General features: G+C 41.6%; 6 protein-coding genes across 6 annotated transcripts; 2 read left to right on the top strand and 4 right to left on the bottom strand.

Moving 5' to 3' along the window:
• Positions 1–244: 244 nt before the first annotated feature.
• K450DRAFT_253488 (uncharacterized protein) lies at positions 245–1,216 on the bottom strand. Its single transcript, XM_051591043.1, has 2 exons — positions 706–1,216; positions 245–633 (listed from the first exon to the last, which is right to left on the bottom strand). The coding sequence occupies exons 1-2, from the start codon at positions 1,047–1,049 to the stop codon at positions 534–536; spliced, it is 444 nt and encodes a 147-aa protein (XP_051442068.1). The 5' UTR covers positions 1,050–1,216; the 3' UTR covers positions 245–533.
• Positions 1,217–1,366: 150 nt separating this feature from the next.
• On the bottom strand, positions 1,367–5,888 carry K450DRAFT_253480 (uncharacterized protein). The gene is made up of 16 exons (XM_051591042.1): positions 5,801–5,888; positions 5,644–5,676; positions 5,467–5,547; positions 5,279–5,380; positions 5,131–5,203; positions 4,964–5,070; positions 4,774–4,889; positions 4,467–4,701; positions 4,245–4,395; positions 4,070–4,167; positions 3,108–4,001; positions 2,715–3,033; positions 2,419–2,648; positions 1,954–2,335; positions 1,711–1,885; positions 1,367–1,639 (listed from the first exon to the last, which is right to left on the bottom strand). The coding sequence occupies exons 2-16, from the start codon at positions 5,647–5,649 to the stop codon at positions 1,396–1,398; spliced, it is 3,213 nt and encodes a 1,070-aa protein (XP_051442067.1). The 5' UTR covers positions 5,650–5,676; positions 5,801–5,888; the 3' UTR covers positions 1,367–1,395.
• Positions 5,889–6,334: 446 nt separating this feature from the next.
• Positions 6,335–10,158, bottom strand: K450DRAFT_253479 (uncharacterized protein). Its single transcript, XM_051591041.1, has 12 exons — positions 9,769–10,158; positions 9,526–9,702; positions 9,145–9,460; positions 8,935–9,074; positions 8,607–8,871; positions 8,236–8,540; positions 7,831–8,161; positions 7,562–7,765; positions 7,338–7,499; positions 6,985–7,276; positions 6,789–6,919; positions 6,335–6,719 (listed from the first exon to the last, which is right to left on the bottom strand). Exons 1-12 carry the CDS (start codon positions 10,002–10,004, stop codon positions 6,594–6,596), a joined length of 2,685 nt encoding a protein of 894 aa, XP_051442066.1. The 5' UTR covers positions 10,005–10,158; the 3' UTR covers positions 6,335–6,593.
• A 71-nt stretch (positions 10,159–10,229) lies between these two features.
• On the bottom strand, positions 10,230–11,490 carry K450DRAFT_253476 (uncharacterized protein). Its single transcript, XM_051591040.1, has 4 exons — positions 11,385–11,490; positions 11,216–11,311; positions 10,568–11,147; positions 10,230–10,500 (listed from the first exon to the last, which is right to left on the bottom strand). The coding sequence occupies exons 1-4, from the start codon at positions 11,423–11,425 to the stop codon at positions 10,366–10,368; spliced, it is 852 nt and encodes a 283-aa protein (XP_051442065.1). The 5' UTR covers positions 11,426–11,490; the 3' UTR covers positions 10,230–10,365.
• Positions 11,447–12,060, top strand: K450DRAFT_253473 (uncharacterized protein). The gene is made up of 2 exons (XM_051591039.1): positions 11,447–11,787; positions 11,884–12,060. The coding sequence occupies exons 1-2, from the start codon at positions 11,592–11,594 to the stop codon at positions 11,955–11,957; spliced, it is 270 nt and encodes an 89-aa protein (XP_051442064.1). The 5' UTR covers positions 11,447–11,591; the 3' UTR covers positions 11,958–12,060.
• On the top strand, positions 12,061–15,676 carry K450DRAFT_253466 (uncharacterized protein). Its single transcript, XM_051591038.1, has 12 exons — positions 12,061–12,323; positions 12,404–13,042; positions 13,106–13,230; positions 13,296–13,410; positions 13,490–13,621; positions 13,692–13,914; positions 13,976–14,074; positions 14,151–14,211; positions 14,283–14,433; positions 14,490–14,678; positions 14,742–14,843; positions 14,909–15,676. Exons 1-12 carry the CDS (start codon positions 12,164–12,166, stop codon positions 15,583–15,585), a joined length of 2,673 nt encoding a protein of 890 aa, XP_051442063.1. The 5' UTR covers positions 12,061–12,163; the 3' UTR covers positions 15,586–15,676.

The raw sequence follows: 15,676 nt of genomic DNA, 5'->3' as shown, positions 1-15,676 counted from the left end.
AGTATAGAAGTAGATCGAAACAAAAGTAAAAGCTATTATATTACGGTTATATTAATGCGCGCTGCCAGACTGAAGATAATGTTGCTATGTCTCTCCCTGCCAAGGGTGTCCTAAGGAAGTACTAATGGGCTTTTCTGCGATGAAAGATGACGCTAAACCAACAACGGTTATACCAAGACAGAAATAAATTCTCTAGATGAGATGTCTCCTTTTCTTGCCCTTGATTGAAACGAAGCGGCCAACAGCCTTTGCAATCACTGACCAAAACGTCATGGTTTGAGAGTCACAGCTACGGCGTTTGAATTGGCTTCGGGCAGCAAAATGGCTGCAAAAGTCACTGTCAGCTGCCAACTTCATACCCAAAGTCAATGGCATGACTTTTTTTCTTTTTTTACTTTTATGTTTGAAATCAGAAAAAAGAAATACGTTCTAATGGATTGTTGGCTTATATGAGGTTGTGGAATATATAATGAGAGTTCATTCTCATTTGTGGTAATACAGAATGCTATGTTACATGAATCATCAGTTCCACGTCAAAATTGACTGGACTTGTTAGCTATGGTTTTGCGTAAGACTCGCTCACGAAGGGGCTTGCTCTTTTTCTTCCGGCGATAGTTTGGTCGTCGGTTAGGGCTTTAAAAATAGAAAGAGGGTGTACTGTGTAAGTTTTTGCGCAATCTCAGTTGCCATGGTCGCACTACTTACTTGATATGAAGTTTATTGATTCGAGAGGAGATCTTCCACATATTATCCCCATGATCAGCCATTTCATCGATATCCAGTATTTTGATAAATAAAGGCTCTAGTTGTAAGGAATCTCCATGATCGTATATTTCGGATATAACATCATGTACGGTTGCATCATGGTCAATATGCTCTCCGTCTGGGCTAAAGATAATCACTTGACTGATAGAACACTCCAGACCCTCCATGTCATGGAGAATCGGTCGTATATCGTCCACTAGTATTTCCGATGGTACTTCAAGCGACACCATCTGATCAGGATCGTGGGAGTACCGAAAGTATAATCGTATCATATCGCTGTCCATAATGAATATAAGAAGAAAGAAGAGAAGTGAGGGTAAAGAGAGAAGTCTGGTTTGAATTTTGAACCAATGGCTGAAAATTCTGGTTGCCTTTTTTGCATTTGAAAATGAAATGCCGCCGACGTTTGGGCTACAAGTTCCAAAACCTCTTTTTCTCACACCCGAAAGGCTACTTTGAATTTTAAGAAAATATTTTTTAGTGGGATGACCCGTATAAGCTCATGTATAAGAAAACATTTGTGTATGAGTGACAGAGAAAGAAGCGTAATAAGGAAAATGAAAATTGTTTGAAGAAAAGAATGGGCGCTATGAATAATTTCTTCTTTATAGAGTTGAAGAGAACCTTATTCTAGTCCTCCATGTTGTTATCAGGAAGCTCACTGGGCTTAACCAATCCTGGAACTGCCAACAACTTTTCTCGTTCCTCATTCCTAAGCAATTCCTGTGCCGCTTCTCGTTCAGCCAAGAACAAGTCTGACGTATCTCCAGCGAACTCTTTCAGTTCGATCAAGAAGTCACGAACATCCTGCTTGAACTTGAGAGGTTCATTGTTATACTGGAACATGCCCATAACAAACACGCTGATTTGATTGCTATGTAACAAAAAGTGCGTTAGAAATGGGTTAAGCAATGTCTGGAAACGCGAAAAAGTTGTAATACATACGCTTGCAAATGTGGGAATGCGTTTCGAAGCAAGTTGGTGACATATTCGCGCAAGAAGACTGCATTCGAGATGGCTGGGTCTGGGACACTGCTTGGATCATACAGCGGTGTGTGGATTTCGCCATCTTGGACAAGTTGAAAGAGTCGTGCAAGGACCTCTGTCTGGTATTTGAAGCCTGAAAAATAAAATATCGTTAGTGCTGCGGTAGCTTCCCAAATTCATCACTTCACACTATGTACTCACCACTCTTATGGTCAGTATCAGTGAGAACGAAGAAGACATCCTGCAGTATACTCAAGTAGTATCGGCGATAGAATTCACTAGCAATGTCAACGTCGGTCTTGCTGAAGTTGCCAAGAAGCTCTAGGCAGATTTGGAGTCCAAGGTCGGCAATCTCACGCATAGTGTGCTTGAAGCCCCAAACAATACTATCCACAATAAGCTTGAACTGAACTTTAGGAAGCATGGGAATGAGAGCTGGGAAACATTGCAGGTTGATTTCTCGCAATAGATTATAAAAGCCTGCACGATGTTCGGGGTACTCTGAAAAGTCCTTATTGATCATATTCAAGGTTGGCTCAAAGGTATACTCGAGTATCGTAGGGATATCGTTTGTGAGCATGCCCTGCAAATAGAAACAGTCAAACAGATGGTAAGTGACGGTCACAAATGGACACTGTGGTGAATAAGGCAGTTCAGTTAACTTACTCCAAGTCTCTTGACAATGGTAGTCATGACATTAAGAACTTCGGCATCCCTGGCAACGTCAATGTTGGCCTTGTAGTCACTGAGAACAGCTTCAAACAACGGCGGTATCATATTATCCTTAACGGCCTGGATATCGTCCGCAACTTTAACGTAGGTATCGATCAACTTCAGAACTTCCTTCTTGATAGTTCGGAGACCGCGAACCTTGGGTGTTTTAGCAGCAATCACGCCTGAAAAAGAGTGCATACATCAGTTAATATGTTACAGGTACTACTTCTAGGCTTTGGATAACATACCTTGTTGAGCTACGGTATTTGAAACCAACTCGCTGACAGCCTTATACAGACCCATTAGATCAAAGTAGATCTTGCCTAATTGAACAAAGTAGCCTTGCCCAATAGATGAGCAGGCAGCTACATTGGTTTTGAGAACGTTGCCTAAGATTTTGATGTTTTCTGGATTGTTAAGGACGTCGCCATTGGATCGAGCTTGTTGCATTATATCATCCCAGGCACGATTGGGCATCTCCATAAACTTGACGATGAGTCTCTCTTGCGTCTGCTTTACAGGTTGCGCTGAAATCATGTACCCAACAGCTTCATAAAAGGTGTGTATCTGGTAACAACACACATAAAGGTGAGTATGCGTATGATAAAACTTTGCATATAAGGATAGGGAGCGAAACTTACTTGTTGTGGAGATAGATCACGAGTAATCTTGTCGATTGTTTCTAAAATCTCATCAATAAATGGCATGGCTTCGCCAGCTTGTTGGAGAACGAAATGTCGCTTGCACTTTTGAGCAATTTTGATAAAAGTGTCGCATGCCATGTCTTGAACACCTTCGTGAGTTTCGTGCATGAACTCGAATAGCTTGTTGACAACAGTCTTCAAAAACTTCCAATGAGCTTTGAGGAATCTTGGGTATTGACCGACAATGTACATGATATTTGAAGCAACAACGGCCTTGTTGTCCTTTCCTCTCTTCATTTCTGTCAAAGTCAACAAATCCTTGATGACGGTGACAAGGAAGCGCTTTTCTGTCTCCTCGCTCATAGCACCAGAAATGGAACCAATCGCCCAGCAGAGCTGATTCAGGTTATTCCATGACCATTCGCTGCCATCCATCTGCCGTGCTAGCTTGGTCTTCATGATTTCCTCAGTATCGATGACATCTAAATGAGTAAGGTATACCAAGGCTTCGCGCATTGCCTTGTATAATGTAATTGTATCGCTCTCTCTGACGAATTCACGAACGATTTCTCCTTCATCGTTTTCAACGATCAGCACTTCTTCGGGCTTGACCATACGTTCAATCATGACTAGTCGCAAGTTGGAGAGAATGTCGGCATATAAATGTTTGCGCAAGTTGTAATTGTTGACTGGTGCTCCAGCTCCTCCAAGGTTGAGAACCGGAGTGTCCATGATTGGAAGTGCTTGGACTTCTTCGTAAAGTTCCAAGACAAGTTTTGACCAGTACTCCAAACAGATCTTCCAGATTTCTCTGTCGGGTACTCGAGAGATTTTGATAACATAGAAATGAGCATTGATTAGAAGTTCGTGATTTCCTGCTTGTTCAATGGTCTGAAAGGGTAGGAAGTTAGCATTGAAGTGATTCTTTATATCTTCCAACAAGTGGTCTTGAAAATTACCTTTAAGTGTGCACCAAGGAAGCTTGTTAAGAACATGGCAAGATTTTGGATAAACTCCTGATCATCGTCACTACTAGCATCATAGATAGCGGCAATATCTGGGTGAGGGTTATACGTTGTTAATGAGTATTGTAGTATATAGATTGGTGATGATTTTCTATTATGCTTTACTCACCAGTGCTTGGAGGAATCATGGTGTTGACGTTGCCCATGACGATGTTGAAGAGAACAACAAGTTTTTCGTTATACGTTTCCTGGATTTCTAAAGAACCAATCTCAGTTAAGCATTTCAGAGTAACATTACGGAACTCTGCTACTTCAAAGAACTAAGGGGAAAGAAGGTCAGCATTTTTGTAAATACATGATTTTGGTTAAGGTGAGGGGGGTGATAACGTACTCGATTGGTGAGAGTCTCAATGAGATCAGTCTCGAAGATGAATCCGAGCGGAATCCAATTGAGGAATCGCAATAATGTTTGTAAGGTTGCCTTGATTAAACTGGGCTTTTGTGCTCTGTCAAGGACTTCTTTGCAAAGCTGGTAAATTTCTGAAAACTCGCCACACATTTGGTTCTTCAAGTTGTTTGTCTTTTGTTGAGTCATCTGCTCAGCAGAAAAGTCAAAGATTTCCTCACTATGCACATGAACAACGAAGGTTAGACATCCAAACACACTTTCTACTCAAACAGTCTTTAAATTTCAGTACCTGAGTAACTTCAGAATAGCCATGTTGTTTTCACATAATGACAAATTAGTCTTGCTGGAGGCGACGATTTCAGGAATGAAGGCCGGCCAATTTTGAGGCCACTCTTGCTTCAAGATCTATGATTGGAGATTTCAGAGATTAGTAAGTGCATGCACGTATGCTCTCACTAAGATGACCAAAATAAGCCTACCTGCACTAAAACCATATTAAGTTTGTTAAGATACGTCTTTTCGCGGACAAGAGACGTTTCGTCGGATGAAACTTTCACAATCACATTGACAATGAAGTATCGGATTGCTGTGCAGGATATTGTCAGTACCATGTCAGTTTTGACCACATGATCAGTTTCATTCTTACCATTACGATTATCAGCGGGAAGCACCTTCCATCTGGTTTGTATAAACTTCTCGAGCACTTGCAATGCAAGGAACTGATGATGCATAAACAGACTTAATACGAGCGTGCAATCGCCAAAATTTGATCCAGTCATGAGAGTTCATTTTACCTTAGTGTTCAAACTCTGAGATTTCTCGAGGATTTGATCAACTCTTTGCCAAGAGTCAGGGTGGTCTTGAAACTGGGTCAAAACCTGCTGTGCTTGTTTATGCTAATGGACGAATAATGTTTTCTGGTCAACAATATGTTCATGGAGATAGCCAATTCACTGGGAAACCATTTAAGGGTTCTACTCACCTCGGGACCTCCAGAGAACAAGCAAGTTACGACGCGATCTAGCAGGGTAACATCGAGGTCCTGGCTGAAATCGAGAATTCCCTGTAAATGCAGCGGTAGAGAAAAGTCAGAATTCGAGTTCATGCGCAAATGTGAAGAGAATTCGCGGTCAATTTCGAGTATACAAAGACTACATACTTCCATGATCAGCAAATTACTCGGTAAAGATACCTAGGGTTTTCAAATTTTGAAAAATAAGTAAAGCTGCGAAAATGTTTGATAAAGGGGCCATTTTGATGGCCATGTGGTGATGTAGCCAACATGATTGTAGTTACAAACAAGATTATAGACGTACTGTGTGGGTCTAGTCGAACTGTAAAGGGTTTGAAGCCAATGGATACGGTTCTGTGGAAAACTGCAGAATCGGTTGCGAGAGAGCCAGAAGTCTATACGCTGCAAGCGCGCCAATAAACCCCAAAGCGACCACTTGGATATCTCTTACGTCATCAAATGCTGATTGGTGAATTTTTCACTTGCAAAACCTCAGCTTTGAAGCTCAATGAAACCCAAGAATTTCCAATGACAGTTAGGATACGTTGTTACAAAGCTTTCTAAGGCAGAGAAACAATCAGAGAAAGGTGATTTGTAAAGGATATAATCTAAATTCCCTCCAGCGAGAATTGACGCAATAGCACCGTATGTACTGCCCAAAATATGCAAAATTCTCAACTGCTGCGGCGGTGTCCGAGGGTCAAAAATTTGATAAAATGGTTCCTCGTTGGCAATGATAAACGTACGAAGAGGAACGATCTTATTGATCAGAAAAAAAGCATATGAGTATGATCATTAAAGACACAATGTTTATAAATAAGAAAGTAATTTGAGAAAAGCCACGGCCAGCAAACATTGCGTGTGGATGTTTACCATGTAATGTTCGTCGGTAGTACTCAAGGTGGGTCCCCTGCATACTACTCGCGGCTCTTAAGCGGTTCAGTTATTACGGATTTTTGCTCTTTTATATATACAAGGTTTAAGTTTATAAAGCCTAACTCGTAGGATGGGTGTAGGAGGCTACTTGTAAGGATTTTTAAATAGAGAAAGAAAATAAAAATGAGAGAACTGGGAATAACTGTAGTGAAGGAAACAGATTATTGGTCGAGAAGTGTGCAGTTGGGATGAAGCATGATCGTTGGGTCTGAATCATCACCAGCATGCATTGCACTCTCGTCGTTTTCTTGGTAAGTAGTACCTCTAATTTCTATCAATGTTTCACCCTGGAAGTGATATTCATTAGTTTCATTGCACGTTTGAACAATTAGCTAAAAAATGATGCTGGAACTTACCGTTTTGACTAGCTTCTTGATAACCTTTTCAATAATAGTCTTTTCTCTTTCATAGTCAGCCTCAGAATCCATATCGTCTTCTCTTTGCTCAAGGTACCAAAGCACAAGTTCGCTTCTCTTCATGCCCGAGTCTGCATGTGGAAGTTTAGTCAGATATTATGTTATGACAAATAACATCCTATAGCAAAAAATGTACCTGATCGTTCTTGGACTTCTCGAAGCTTGAGTGCAATCATCAGCTTAATTTGCTCAAATCGTTCCCACTCTATTCTGATCTTTCCGTTGGGCTGCTCGGAATGAGCAGCAGCTGAATCCTCGTTGATAGATAGACCTTGCATGTTACTGTTAACAGCTTCAGCGGCAGACATCATTTCATCAAGCTGTCCATCCATGGTGTCGAACTCTTCAATTTCAATGTCGTCTTGTTCAACTCGGATGATGGACTTCTGAAGCAAGCTGTAAGCTTCTGACACATAAGCCTCGGTGATCTGCAAGAATTAAGTTAGTGTCACTGAGCTGATCAGGTACATAGCACCACAAATCACCTACCTCTTCTCGACAGTAAACTCTGGCGATTGCTTCTGACAAACGAATCATGCTCTCCAACTGTCTGACTGTAATTCTATACGAGTTTTTAGCGACACCTTGAGAGTCATCAGCACGCAGATCACGATAGTATTCGGCAAGCTTTTTAGCTGCTTCCGGAGTCAACTGTAACGGCATTTATGAGTAAGTTTGCCAGGCTAATGTGTAACTGGGAATTTTTAACATACCTTGGGTCTGAATGTTCTGGCATAACGGATATATCGCTGAAGTTGTGCGGTGGAAAACTCAGGCTGGATGAAATCGTCTCTTAGACGGTGAACGCTGACAATGTGTCTTGCGATGTTGAAATCGGTCACTTCATTACAGTCATCCAGAACAACAAAGAACAAATCGAAACGTGACATGATAGGAGCTGACATATTGACGTTTTGCTGAAAGAGTATTGCAAATCAGCTTCAAGTAAGGTAAGATTACGTATCGCTCACTAGATGCTCACCTTCAAAGTCATTTTCTTGTTGTATCGTCCTCCTACGGGATTAGCGGCAGCCAGGATGCTAGTACGTGCATTTAAGGTTGCCTGGATACCAGCTTTGGCAATAGAGATGGTTTGTTGTTCCATAGCTTCGTGAATGGCAACTTGATCCTTCAAATCCATCTTGTCGAACTCGTCGATAGCGCAAATACCATTATCAGCCAGCATAAGAGCACCGGCTTCAATTGAGAATTCACCAGTTTCCTCATCTTTAACGACTGAAGCGGTCAAACCAGCAGCACTAGATGCTTTTCCTGAAGTATAGACTGATCGTGGCATGAAGCTGCACACATATCTTATTTGCAATAGATTAGGACTCGTAACTTGCTCAGTGTTAATCGTGATCATCACTGAAGCGCAGGGACTTACTTTAAGAACTGACTTTTGCTTGTACTGGGATCACCAACAATGCACACGTTGATGTCACCACGTAAATGCATGCCTTCAGGGGTCTTCTTGTGAACACCACCCATCAATTGCAATAGAATACCGCGCTTGATAGTATCGTGCCCAAAGACGGTAGGGGCGATGCTGTTGACCAGTTTTCCGTATATACCACGCTCCATGTTGACCATACTACGTAATTCATCAATTTCTTCTTGAGACAAGCTCTCCAAGAATTGTTGTTGATCTTCGTCGCCATTATCATCAGCATGCATGTTCACAGTGGAAGTCTTAACGAAGAATTAATCAGTCATTATGTGGACTAATGAAGTTGAACTTTGTAGAGTTACGCTTACCCTGGACGAAGCCGATTGTACCATGCAGGCCAAGAATGCCAACTTGTAAGTCAAGTCTCGTACACCTAATGCCTTCAAACCACTAACACCTTCGCTTCCAAAGCCTTCTTTAGATCTCATGGATGAATCTCGTTCAGACTCTACTTTGACACCGGGTGTCTTGAATGCCCCAATATCCGGTAGGACAATCAAGGTACCTGTCAGGATACATTTGTCGCCGGCCTTTGCACGTTCAACCATTTCGTTGCGAACTATGATGTCCAATCTAGATTCAAAACATGAATAAAACACCCGTACAATGAACTAAAGACTACGGGACAATACTCACGTTCTTGGCATACTTCCAGTGGGGATTTCACTAGAGTTCTCCTGAATTCTGACCTTTTGCCAATCCCAGAATTTCGATTGTTCAACGTTTAGGGTCCACTCAGATCGGTTACCACAGGTGTCCGTATAACAAGCTGTTGGCTGTTATCAAATCATGAATCAATACTCGTACTATGATGGATCATAACTTGTGTTCGGATGATGATATTACCTCTGTGTATTTAAATTGCTGTTCGACATCGCGGTAGACTTTCTGGCAAAGGTTGCAAGTAAATGTAGCATAGACAAGTTCAGGTCGAACTTCAGTAGTACGAGTCACAGTACCGCTCAAGCTAATGAGCTGACCAATTTTGTCAGTCTTAAGCTCTCTAATACGGTGAATGACTGGCAATCCATAGAATGCCACGGAAAACTCTCGCTTGGTTTCAGAAGCCATAGGATCAATAGATGAGCTGTTGATATGAAGGTACTCGGGAAAGTGCTTTCGAACCAAATTTTGTACGCTCCGCCGAAGGTATGGGAGGAAGCTATGTAGATAGGTGATTAGATAAGTCAAGTTGAAGGTTTTGGGTATCGTGTGTGGGAGACCTACCGATAGTATTGTTCAATGAGGGCTTCAGCAAGTGCTTCGTCAGATTTCTGCACATGTTCGAAATCAACATACACGGTGTGCATTTCATCATCCCGTAACTGCTCAAGTTGCATCATATATGGTATACCATACCATCTGGATTGGCTAGCCAAATGAGTAGGAATGTTCTCCTTATAGCTGCAAGAAAAAGTGGTTTAATTCACTGGTTCTTGTCATGCTCTCTCAAAATTCACATCATTATACCTTTCTAAGAATTTCTCAAAGCTCTCCATGACAAGCAGAGCTGTCTGATCAACCACCTTTGAAATGGAGGTTGGGTCGAAGCCAACGCGTCGAGGTCCAGGGGTAGGTTCGTCGTCCATAACAACGTCTCCCATTTGTTTACCAGCCTGAGAAGCGGTGTCTTCTCCATCCCTTTCACTTCCAAGTTGGGAGTCCAAGATGTTGTCGATGATGCGGTCACTGGATAATTCAGCCATAGCGAGATGGTGGGACGCGTCTCTTGTAAAAAAAAAAATAGATAAAACACAACGCGAATTTTTTTTTGTGAAAAACGATACATCACGTGACAACAACCATTATCCTCTCTCTCACTATCGCCGTTGCTCACTTCAAGCTGATGGAATGATTGACTGCCCCCAACCCATGGTTTTGAGTCTCGTAACAGTTATTATAAAAAGAAATCAACCAGCATATAAAATAATTGCAGATATCATATTGGTGGAGGTAAGCCAGGTTTTACTGCTTTCAAAACGTTTTGCTATATTTGAATTTTGGATGCTATGGTACAAGTGCAGATTAAAATTGGAAAAAGGGAAACATCTAGAGATAAGTGGTTGATTACTTGCGAGCCTTCTTATGTTGTCGTACAGCCTTTGTTACATTCAAGACTTCGCCATTCTTGCCAACTACTTTGTTCAAAATATCCAAAGTAGCTTGCTTTTCAACCTTGCCATCAGTGATGTTGGGAGCGAACTGAAAGATGATTATGGATTAGTGATTGCTCAATAGTTTTAATTGTACATTTGATGACGATTCCTACCTGACGCTTCATTCCCTTCATCTTTTGTTCACCTTCAATCTTCTTGTCGAATCGACCGTAACTTGCAGTTGATTGCTTAGTGACAGCAATGGCTTCCTGCAACTGCTTCTTCTTGACTTGTCTTGGATCCATTCCCTTATTGGTAGCTGATGCTTCTTCTTCGTTTCTCTTTTGTCGCTTCTTGTTCTTATCAACGCGCTCCTTCTTCTCTTCACGTTTCTTAGCATATTGATCCTCCATAGGATCAACGTTGCTAGGAACCTCCAACAACCAATCCTTGGTGGTATCCTTCTTTCCACCAGCATAACCCCAGGTAGGAGTATACTTTCCAGTAGCTTCGTCGAACACCATACGCTCCTTCTTGTGCTTTTGAATACCCTTGGTCTTTGCAAACTTCTCCCATCGAGTCATTGGCTTCTCCTTGGGGAGTGGTTTCTCACGAGGAAGAATGTATGTTTGTGAGGGAAGCTTTGCAAGAAGACCAGCGTCTGTTGATTCTACGGGCAACTTGAAGATCTCGTTGAAGAGCAATTGTGCATTGTCTCGGTTCAAACCCTTCAGGTACTCTTCCTTCTTAGAGCTACTTGGAAACAACAATCAGTTATTGAGTTCATCGTTCTGAATATCGCATTAAAATGAAGGACAAACCTTAGCTTCTGTGCGTCGATAGCATTTGAATCAAAGGCAGCTAGAAGGTTGAGATCAAATTCAACCGGGACAAGCTTTTCGACTTGGATCGACTTGCTATAAGTAAAAGCAATCAACATTTGCCCAAAATGAACATCCGGATAGAAACAGTACATTGATGTATACTTACAACTTGTTTTGATGAGCCTCTAATGCTGACGAAACGTCCATAATGTATATGTGATCAAAAAGCTGAGTACTGAATCCTAAAAAAAAAAAATTTCGTCCTTAAAAAAAAAAAGTAGTCTTGGACGGCGGGCTGGCCAAGCCTCCGCCTGTCAGTTTCAAGAAACGGGTTTCCAGCTCCTTCGCAGTTTGGAATCTAGCAAAAGTCACCATGACGACTTCCTCTAACGACGAGCACAAGGAATCAACCATTGTATTTAATAAACATAGCAATGCACCAAGCACACGACCAAAGTCACACCGATGTAATGAACATCTCGAAGATGTGCTGACTGGTGTTTCGTCCTGGCCCATGGATTTCTCAAAGCCTTTTGGAGTATTTTGGAAGTGTCTGCGATCTCAACCAGGTAAGAAGCGTAATATGATGAAAAAAAAAGGCATGCAATGAAAATAGTGTAATATTAATGGGCATGCGCAATTCTCACACCACCATAACACAATAGGTCAAGAACCACCTCTGTATCGAAACCAATTCAAGGCAGATGAATCCACAGAGTTCGTTGCTGATGAAAAATGAAGTCACCAAACCACGTATCTGTAGAAATGATGCCATGCTATAGAAATGTATAATTGTACAATCTTTATAAACGTCCCAATCCATATTCAAAAGAACAAAAAATAATAATAATTAAGACCAAAGCTCTCGGTAGCACACTTATTCCGGATTAGTTAAAAGCTCTCCGAAACCGTCGTGTACTGTACCGATCCTCTTTTTCTTCAACCATGTCACAATCACCAGACGAACACAGAAGTGATAATGACGCTGATGCTCGTAGTCCTTCTGGCGTTGTGAAGCTATACATAGAGAACGACTCATTCGTCTTTACTCAAAACTCCAAAGCACTACGACTAACTTTCATAGACTGCGAATTCAAAAGCCTAGGTGAGGAAAGACCTTCACCGAACGGCAGTGAACACCTTTATCCTTAAATAAGGCCGTTTTAACCTAACGCTTGCTTATAGATTATTACGAACCACCTCGAGACGCAAGACCGTTTGAAATTTACGGTATACTTGGTATCGTCAATGGTGCAAGAGATAAGTTCTTGGTTATCATCTCATCTGTTCATTTACGTGGGCACATCAGTGGTTCTCCAATATATGCCATCGACAAGGTTATTTGCCTCGATCTGGATCACCATCGTTCGTATCGTAGACTGGCAAATAGAGCGAAAGGCGCCAAAGCAGACTCAGATATCGATATCGATGTCACTGATACAGAAAGCGACGATGTTTCCTCAAATAATGACATACCTGAAGTTGAAGTTGACACGTCTGCTACTGCATCGGTTGAGCGACCACCAGTCTCGTCCAAAAATTTAGGCAAAGGACTAGTTCCAGTTGGCCGGCCATCTTTGCAAGGTGCTCGAACACATTCATTTCTCAACAAAATGAAACAAACCTTTTCAACTAGATCCAAAGTGGGTTCAGATACTGAGGCAGACGAGTCAAGATACGATGGCGCCGTCGATACACCAGCAGTGGAAAAATCAGAACCCGATTTTCAGGATTATGAAGATGACGTACGATTAGACAAGCGTATGGTGAAGGAAGTTCAAGCTTTATTTTCTGGCCAAACATTCTTTTTTTCACCTAGTTTTGGTAAAGCTCATAGTCATGATGAATGTTGATGGCTGTATGTTGATTTTAACTTAATTCTATCAGACATCACCAACACGTTCGAACGCAAATACAGCCGTGGACCAATCGACAGTATTCCTCTTTACAAGCTGGTAGACCGACGATTTTGGTGGAATGAACACTTGTCACAGCCTCTTTTGACCAAGAACGTGAGCTTCTGGGTTTCGTTGTGATGGAACTCCGGTCGCTAGCTAACTCTTTGTTATGATGTCAGCTTGATGATTGGATCGTACCCATAATGCAAGGCGCTGTTCAGATAGAAGGATGTGAGATGGAAGGGTTCGATTTCACCTTCATTCTGATATCCCGTAGAAGCCGTGAGAGAGCTGGTATGTGTTTTTATTTTATAAACATGCCCCGCCGATTCCGTCATTTCTTTTTTCACTAATATTTATGGTGTTCCTTAAGGAATGCGATACCAACGCCGAGGTATCAACGAAGCTGGCGATGTCGCTAACTTCGTGGAAACGGAAGAAATTGTTTTGTTTGAAAGGGACGACGAAACGCACACGGCTTCATTTGTTCAAACTCGTGGATCCAGTATGTACTCATTGCACTGAGGTTTAGAGTTTCTTTTGAATATGAATAATGAACTCCATTTTCTTTCTAGTACCACTGTATTGGAGCCAGTCCCCGTATAGTCTACACCCAATTCCTGTCCTAGATCGACCCGAAGCAGAAAACGAAAAGGCCATCGAACTTCATTTTGACAAACAAAAACGCGTTTATGGGCGCCAAATCATTGTCAATTTGGCTGAGTTAGCTGGCCGGGAATCGATTGTTGGTGCGGAATACAGACGACTTGTTGAGAAGATGGCGGACCCAAACATAAAGTATGTATAGCGAAAACCAAGCTGCAATAGTTTTGACCCTCGTTAACACTTGCGAATCTAGATATGTGGAGTTTGATTTTCATCGTGAAACAAAAGGCATGAAGTTTGAAAATATCGCCAAACTGAACTCACAGCTCACTGAAGATTTTTCAAAAATGGGGTATGTTTTTCTACTTTCACCATTGTGAAGATTTTGCCCAGGATGGCTGTTTAACGTACAAATTTTGTTGATCCAGCTATTTCTGGCAAACAAACAACAGTACTGTATTGAGCAAGCAAAATGGGGTTTTCCGAACGGTAAGCATATCGCTATGAAAGCGCTGTTTTGAGACTGACGGATCGAGAAACTTAATGTATCGTCAATCTAGAACTGCATGGACTGTTTGGATCGCACTAATGTTGTCCAAAGTGCATTTGCCAGAAGCATTATGAATACCATTCTGATGAGATTTGGTATTAGCGAATACCCCGATCAAGGCTTCCGATTTTACCCCAAGTTCGAAACTGTATTTAACAATGGTAAGTACCTTTGCATAAGTATTGACAGATACAACTTGATCCTAACTTTTCATTAGTTTGGGCCAATAATGGAGATAGCATATCTAGAGAGTATGCTGGTACAAGTGCCCTAAAAGGCGACTTCACTCGCACAGGAAAACGGAATGTTACTGGCATGATGAATGACGCATCCAATTCCCTGACGCGCATGTATCATAATACCATTAGAGATTTTTGGAGACAGGCTACGGTGGACTACGTGCTAGGTACACTATTGGCGGCGATAAGTTGATACGAGGAAAAGAAAAAGTACTAAATCGTCTCTCTAGGTTACCACAAAGTTGAAATTTTCAGACATGTGACAGCAAGCACGCTGATGTCGGCTGAACCTGGTAACGATAAACGATGGGTGCAAGTTAGAGCGAATGCAGGTAAGAAAAAGGGATGTGGATTACTTTCATTATTCAAACCGGATAACTAATGTCATACCCTACAGTACAAGTCAGTTCGGCTATTGTCATCCCTGATGGAGAACATATGATGGACGGCTGGACGTTACTCTCGCCTTCAGAACCCAACAAATTGAACACCAAGTCGTTCGAAGAAAAGGTGGTACTGTTGACAGAGAAAGCTGTTTACATCTGCAGCTTTAACTATCATCTAGAGAAGGTGGTGCAATTCAGAAGAATTGCTTTATCTTTGATAACAGGAATTCGGCAAGGAGAGTACATTTTGAGTACACTCAATGCATCATCCAGAGATGTTGAACAGAACTATGGCTTTATACTAGACTATGAACAAGGCGGTGAAAGTCTTCGCATGAATGTCGGCGCCATCCGCAATGAAAGCCTGAAGGATATTAGTATCGAACATGAAGACGAAGAGCAAAATCAGTCATCTGATGATGAAGCCGATGACAAGGCGTTTATAGCTTTCAAGGCTGTGCGATACAATGTATTTGGAGAACTATCACCGGACGAAGTACTGACCGGTCGCGAACAAGTAGTTAGGATTGTAGACAAAATCCACCAAGCCGCGAGAAGTCAGGCTCCAACAGCAGTCAAGGAGCCGTTTGTGACGCAAGCTCCTATTATCAGCTTGACGGACGCCCTCAAAGCCGAAAATATCATTACAAAAGTTGGCCAGAGGATCAAGAAAGCTATTTGGCTGTAAATCGGATTTTCTAATTTTTTTGAAACCTGAAACATAAAAAAAAATATATTCATATTAGTCTTGCAAAAATTTCTTTTTTTTTTTTTTTTTT

Source organism: Umbelopsis ramanniana, assembly GCF_025399195.1.
Source record: "Umbelopsis ramanniana AG unplaced genomic scaffold K450scaffold_54, whole genome shotgun sequence".
Classification (NCBI taxonomy): Eukaryota; Fungi; Mucoromycota; class Umbelopsidomycetes; order Umbelopsidales; family Umbelopsidaceae; genus Umbelopsis; species Umbelopsis ramanniana.
Note: the sequence above shows the minus strand (reverse complement) of the source record. Positions and strands in the feature narration are given on the sequence as shown.

Bases quoted from the DNA above. Each gene is read 5' to 3' on its own strand.
- K450DRAFT_253466 (XM_051591038.1), top strand. From the start codon at position 12,164: ATGTCACAATCACCAGACGAACACAGAAGTGATAATGACGCTGATGCT. The intron at 13,043-13,105 runs GTAAAGCTCATA...TAATTCTATCAG, and splicing joins CTTTTTTTCACCTAGTTTTG to ACATCACCAACACGTTCGAA. The intron at 14,434-14,489 runs GTAAGTACCTTT...ACTTTTCATTAG, and splicing joins CGAAACTGTATTTAACAATG to TTTGGGCCAATAATGGAGAT.
- K450DRAFT_253476 (XM_051591040.1), bottom strand. From the start codon at position 11,425: ATGGACGTTTCGTCAGCATTAGAGGCTCATCAAAACAAGTT. The intron at 11,312-11,384 runs GTAAGTATACAT...TTTTACTTATAG, and splicing joins GAGGCTCATCAAAACAAGTT to CAAGTCGATCCAAGTCGAAA. The intron at 10,501-10,567 runs GTAGGAATCGTC...ATCATCTTTCAG, and splicing joins TGAAGGGAATGAAGCGTCAG to TTCGCTCCCAACATCACTGA.
- K450DRAFT_253488 (XM_051591043.1), bottom strand. From the start codon at position 1,049: ATGGACAGCGATATGATACGATTATACTTTCGGTACTCCCACGATCCT. The intron at 634-705 runs GTAAGTAGTGCG...CTATTTTTAAAG, and splicing joins ATCAATAAACTTCATATCAA to CCCTAACCGACGACCAAACT.
- K450DRAFT_253480 (XM_051591042.1), bottom strand. The intron at 4,002-4,069 runs GTAATTTTCAAG...CTACCCTTTCAG, and splicing joins TCCTTGGTGCACACTTAAAG to ACCATTGAACAAGCAGGAAA. The intron at 1,640-1,710 runs GTATGTATTACA...TTTGTTACATAG, and splicing joins GCATTCCCACATTTGCAAGC to CAATCAAATCAGCGTGTTTG.
- K450DRAFT_253473 (XM_051591039.1), top strand. From the start codon at position 11,592: ATGACGACTTCCTCTAACGACGAGCACAAGGAATCAACCATTGTATTT. The intron at 11,788-11,883 runs GTAAGAAGCGTA...ATAACACAATAG, and splicing joins GTGTCTGCGATCTCAACCAG to GTCAAGAACCACCTCTGTAT.
- K450DRAFT_253479 (XM_051591041.1), bottom strand. From the start codon at position 10,004: ATGGCTGAATTATCCAGTGACCGCATCATCGACAACATCTTGGACTCC. The intron at 9,075-9,144 runs GTAATATCATCA...ATTTGATAACAG, and splicing joins AGCAATTTAAATACACAGAG to CCAACAGCTTGTTATACGGA. The intron at 6,720-6,788 runs GTAAGTTCCAGC...TATCACTTCCAG, and splicing joins TCAAGAAGCTAGTCAAAACG to GGTGAAACATTGATAGAAAT.